This window comes from Fulmarus glacialis, unplaced genomic scaffold, assembly GCF_000690835.1.
Source record: "Fulmarus glacialis isolate BGI_N327 unplaced genomic scaffold, ASM69083v1 scaffold40498, whole genome shotgun sequence".
NCBI classification, from domain to species: Eukaryota; Metazoa; Chordata; class Aves; order Procellariiformes; family Procellariidae; genus Fulmarus; species Fulmarus glacialis.
In genome coordinates, this window is record NW_009229593.1 from 1 (window position 1) to 5,878 (window position 5,878).

General features: G+C 40.0%; 1 protein-coding gene across 1 annotated transcript; it reads left to right on the plus strand.

The window, feature by feature from the left end:
- Positions 1-354: 354 nt before the first annotated feature.
- On the plus strand, positions 355-5,001 carry DRG1 (developmentally regulated GTP binding protein 1). The gene is made up of 8 exons (XM_009583913.1): positions 355-421; positions 630-805; positions 1,212-1,281; positions 1,852-2,021; positions 2,765-2,895; positions 3,110-3,277; positions 4,283-4,405; positions 4,886-5,001. Exons 1-8 carry the CDS (start codon positions 355-357, stop codon positions 4,983-4,985), a joined length of 1,005 nt encoding a protein of 334 aa, XP_009582208.1. The 3' UTR covers positions 4,986-5,001.
- The last annotated feature ends 877 nt before the right edge of the window (positions 5,002-5,878 follow it).

Genomic DNA, 5,878 nt, shown 5'->3' on the forward strand with positions numbered 1-5,878 from the left:
CTGCAGAAGTGGCCGCTCCTCCCTGCTGAGGTGCGGGGTGTGTGACGGAAATCGATCTATCGGGGGTGACTCTCGTCCGCTTAAATCGTTACAGACTGTCCGCTGAAAAAATCGGGCCTTCTCTCCCTCTTGTCCTTCCCGGTGCAGGACCTTAGCCGTGGTTTGTGGCCTTTTCTAGGGCTTTGCGGTGGAGCCCTTGTTGAAGCGTAAATGAAAGGGCTTCTGCATTTTGGCTAATATAATCTTGTATTTGCAGAGGTCTTAGGGGTTTAACGTGAAGAAGCATCTTGCAGTAGCCACCTGTCTTTATATATATAAAGGTGTGAATTGTGTAAGCTGCAGTGCTTAACGGGAATGGTTGCCTACACCCAAGTCAGGTATAGCCCACTGGGAAGCCTTGCGGCCTACACTTTATTGACAGGTACATGCCATGGAGCGTTATACAGACAAACTGGTGCAAGTCAATATAGATTGTGAACTCTCTGTTTCATACTCTCATCCTCCTTGTAGGGAAGCTTACCTGGCTTTCACTCAGGCAATATTAACAGTAATAGTGGGACTGCTGTCCAGAACCTTAGAAGATAGAAAACGTCGATCTTTAAACAAATATTTTTGCTCCTTACTTGCAGGTTTTGATGTTGCAAAGACAGGTGATGCCCGAATTGGGTTTGTGGGTTTTCCATCAGTGGGGAAATCTACTCTTCTAAGTAATCTTGCTGGTGTATACTCTGAAGTGGCAGCATATGAATTCACTACGCTAACTACCGTGCCTGGAGTCATTAGATACAAAGGAGCAAAGATACAGGTGAGATCTTTTTGTGTCTGTGAGGATAAGAATATATATATACAGATGTAATGGTGGTATGGCTGAATGGTCTAGCCTGACATTAGCAGTGACATGTAGAAGTGCTTGAGAATACATTGGAAATGTTTCCATGAGGTATTAATTTTACCCTGCTTTCCACTTTGCTCTGGGGAGAAGTGCCTGTGGTAGTTCTCATATTCTGTATGAGATGATCTCTTCCATTGTACCAGTAGGGCACCAGGGATAATACAATATATAAGAATCAAAGGGGAAACAATTTTGCCATATTCTGTTCAGATTTGCAGTAGAGTCAGCTGGTTTAGGAGAAAGGTAGAAGTAGGATTTATTTTCTCCATGAATAAAAATATTTTTCTCATGAGTTACTTTCCTTCCTCTGAACAAATAGTTACTTGATCTCCCAGGAATTATTGAAGGTGCCAAGGATGGTAAAGGCAGAGGACGGCAAGTCATTGCAGGTGAGTATGTTAGAGCTGGAGGCAGCATCCTATCACTGGTTCAGTTAGTACAACTTATGAGAATGAAGGGTTGAATAACCATTTCTGATGTCTTTAAAAAGCTGAATTGTATGCTGGAATTGAGCTGCCTGATGTGAAGCAGTAGCCATTTTCATTTCGTTCTGTTTTCAGTTCTGGCTTTATGCATTTGCTGAGTTTGTGCTCTGTGTTGACACCTCAGTGAAGGTATATTACCAATTTTGAAGGCAGACATGATCCCATATTAAACAAGGCTGCTGTCTTCATTTCTTTACCTAGCTTATTGTTATCATTCTGGGCTCTGAATGTAGACAGGAAGGAAGATTTTTCCAGCCTCTGTGATTCTTACAACATGTAAGGATCTGTTTATCAGTGATGCTCGGCCAGCACTACAAACTTCAGTCTTATACTGGAATTTAAAAATAAGCCATGTACTGGCCTTCAGGGGTTTAATATTGTCATCAAGTCCACTGAGCCATATTTTGTGTTGCTTTGTCTCAGATTGTGTGAGCGCACTTTTTTGAGAGAGGACTTTCTTTTTCTGATTCTTAGTTGCTCGAACCTGTAATCTCATTCTGATTGTTCTGGATGTGCTGAAACCCCTTGGTCACAAGAAAATCATTGAGAATGAACTGGAGGGATTTGGAATTCGTCTGAATAGTAAGCCCCCCAATATCGGCTTTAAAAAAAAGGATAAAGGAGGCATTAACCTCACAGCCACAGTAAGTTGGAAGTTTTCTTTAACAAAAAAAGAAAAAATCGCTTGACGAAACAGGCATTTGCAGTGAATGGTGTGCCTGGGACCATTCCTATGCTCTGACTTCTTTCAAAGCTGAACTGCTGTGCTGTGCTGTAGTCAGTTATTTTCTTGGAGGCCATCCATACCTGCCCTAGGAGCCCACCATCTCCCCACCCCCAAATCAGAGGCTTGGTTGCTTTCCCACAATTACAAGTTCCGAGGCCCAAAGGAGAGTGTGCAAAAACTGCCTCTCGCTTGGTGGCTACAGCATTCTTCTGGAGAAGATTGCTCAGAGTTCCAGGCCTTGCAACCTGGGCTATTCCTCATTTCCCGTTTACCACTGAATCTTTAAAAGCGTAGAAATAGCCAGAGATACCAAAAATCAGAACTCTGCTCTGGGATCTGGGTACCTAACATGTAGTTGGCTGGGCACTGAACCAGTGGATACGTAGGTTTGTATTGCAACTGGTCCCAGTCAGGAAACTACTACTGTCTGACTGCAGCTATCAGTGGGGCATTAATGTAAATAAAGCTGTTACGATTTAAATCTTTTTTCCCTTTCCTGAGGCTAACTATGGTAAAACCATAGTCAAGTCCAATAACTTACCATGCAGCTATTATTTCTACTAATCTATATGCAGCAATTGCTAGGTGATAGTGTTATTAATTGTAATACTTGATTTGACTGTAAACTCTTCCATTCCTTAATACTGTGTCTACGTTCAGTGTCCTCAGAGTGAGCTGGATACTGAAACAGTGAAGAGCATCTTAGCAGAGTATAAAATTCACAATGCTGATGTCACACTGCGCAGCGACGCCACTGCTGATGACCTAATTGATGTTGTTGAAGGGAACAGGTACTGTTGGGACCCTGGGTTTGGCATACTTGCAATTTATATTCCAAAGAAAAGAATCACCTCTGAGGTTTGCTTCCCACAGAAGCTAAGCTAGCGATGTGGTATCAACAAGTGCTGTTTAGCACCTTACTGTCCTTCTGAAAAATGAAGCTTTTTTGAAGGTAGCAGCGTATTGCTGCTAGGCTGCTGTAACAGTATTTACTTCTCTTTGCAGGGTTTACATCCCATGCATTTATGTCCTAAATAAAATTGATCAGATTTCCATTGAGGAACTGGATATTATTTACAAAGTACCCCACTGTGTACCAATATCTGCTCATCATCGCTGGAACTTTGATGATCTGCTGGAGAAAATTTGGGACTACTTGAAGCTAGTACGAATGTGAGTCCCAATTGCTGCCTTCTGTGGAATTAAGTGTAAGGCTGAGACCGAAGAATGTCTCACAAATGGATAGATGATGATTATTTTATAATGGTTTTCTACTAGCATAGAACTCTAGCTTTCAAGTGATGATGCCTTTTGTCACTGAAGTATGTTTAATCTGTAAATCGGAGATTGTGCTCCTCTTGTCTGTTGTGTGATGGACAGGGTTCCCTAACAGTTACAAGTGTTGTGTTTTGAACTTCTTGTAGGGGAATTAAACGATGACCTTGTGAAATCGAGTCCAAAATAAGTTTTAAAAAATTCCCAAAAACATGGACTTCTGGTCAAATTTAGTGCAAAGTTATGAATTTTAGAGGTACCTCTTTTCAGTCTGTCATGAGTGACATGCATTCAGCTCTCTTAACAGAACTGAATTTAGTTGTTCTTCTAGCCTTTCAGATACTTTTACTATAAATTATTACAGGTTTACCTCATACTACTAATGCATGTCTTTGGATGAATCATATTAATACTCATAATGCAGTAATTGTAGTCTTCTAAATGAGTATCTATCTTCTTGTGACAATATAAAATCTACTGTAAAAAGGGATTTAGTACGTCTAGGTATCTGGGCTATAGACTTTGTCAGTTTTTTCCCTAATGTACGTTGAGTTTTTCACAAAAAAAAAAATCACAAATCAGAATCAGAATACTGTAGATGTTCTTTTCCATCAACTATTCCTGTTTTGTCATCTTTTAAGCAACTACAGAAAACTCACTAGGGATAAACCTTTGCAGTTACAAGGGAGAACCTGCTGCTAGCAGGTTAGCCATTGGCTATCCAGATAAATTTTCAGCTTAAGAACGCCAAACAATTTACAGAATATCTATTGTCACCACTGAAATAGTGGAACTCCGCACAAGCACCTAGGATGACAGTGCAAATAACCTATGAAATTTCATGATGGGTTGACAGAGAAGAGGAGGTTTTGGTATTGATCGACTGTTCCATCTGCATTACAGCTACACCAAACCTAAAGGGCAGCTCCCGGACTACACCTCTCCTGTGGTACTACCTTACTGCAAGACCACAGTGGAGGATTTTTGCATGAAGATCCACAAAAATCTCATTAAAGACTTTAAATAGTAAGTATTATTGTAAAAGAATGATTTATAGAGAATAGAAAATAATCTGCCTCCTGGTATATTCTCTTGTAAACTAGAAGGGAAAACAGGGTTTGATTTTTTTGATGTTGGATGGAATAGATCTCCCTCTGACAATTAAACCTAATACTTAAATTAACTATATTTGATGTTCCTGTGCTCTTTCCTGGATAAATTTCCTCTATGGAAAAATGTTTTTCTTTATATTTGAAAGTAGTGCTAGATGCAGCATGATGGACCATTGTCCTCCTGTATGCACAAGTATTTTGGATGATTCATACTTTGTTTTGATCTGCTTGTACTCTGGTTCACACAGACCACTCATCCAGGTACTTGCAGGAGAATAAAAATAGCTCTTAAGCATTGCTCTCTGTATTAGCTTTGTGACAGAAATAGCTGTTGTTCTGCTGTTTGCATATTATACTTCTAAGCCTTCTAAATTGCTTTTTCTTCTCCTTTCAGCGCTCTGGTCTGGGGTTCATCTGTTAAACACAACCCTCAAAAAGTTGGTAAAGACCATACTCTTGAAGATGAGGATGTTATTCAGATTGTGAAGAAATAAAGTTGTTCTGACATGGTTTGCCACTGTACCTGAAATTTGTCATTAGTTGTCAGTGGCAAAGAACAGGCCATTTCTATCAAACCGATAGCAAATGGGTATTGTTTTTTTTGTGGTAGTACCTTAACTGCATGGCAAAACTGATGTTTCTGGCCAACTTGCACTGCAATGTCCCATTCTAGCAGAACTTACAGATGAGAAACTCATGTTAAGTGACTTTCACAAGGACAAAATCTTAGAAGGAAGCTTTGATGCCTGGGATAATTTTCTGCTGCACGTACATGTCTTTCCAAATTGTAAAAAAGTTCACACATCAGGAATTATTTTGTTCTAGATTAGAACAAAACATGAAAAGCAGAGGCTGGAGAACCCTATCTTATGAAACAGTGGTAGAGGACACAGTTATAGCTCTGGCTGCCTTAATCTGAAATGTTCTTGTTTGGATCCTTCAAGGTTATTAATAGCCCCGCAGTCGTGGAAAAGATGGTGCGTTCTGCTCATGAGCAGTCACTTTTTCAGTTGTTTACATGAGGGGAAGTAAACTAGATGCTTGTGTTCTACTGTGTTAGTGACTGGAAGCTTTTAAGTTTTCTTAAAAGAATTTCCTGCTTAGTTTAGAGAAGTCAAATAAGTTGCACAAGAGAAGCAGGCTGCTCTAAAAGCAGTGGTTCTATTGCTTTTTAATAGAAATGAATAAAGTTAGAGCTCTAACGCGAGCAAAAAGCTTATCAAATGCATTAGCCTCTAGCATTTGCTCTCCTACAAAAAGGAAGTAGGGCTGTTTACTTAAGTGTGTCAGAATGCTCCCTTGCATGTTACTATGCATATAAAAACAGAAGTACAGTGATTTCAGACACCCATTCAAGTGCTAAATTCGTGCAACAGTGATTGCTACG

Coding starts and splice junctions, on each gene's coding strand:
- DRG1 (XM_009583913.1), top strand. CDS start 355: ATGGTTGCCTACACCCAAGTCAGGTATAGCCCACTGGGAAGCCTTGCG. Junction 422..629: donor GGCCTACACTTTATTGACAG/GTACATGCCATG, acceptor CCTTACTTGCAG/GTTTTGATGTTGCAAAGACA. Junction 1,282..1,851: donor AGGACGGCAAGTCATTGCAG/GTGAGTATGTTA, acceptor TCTGATTCTTAG/TTGCTCGAACCTGTAATCTC.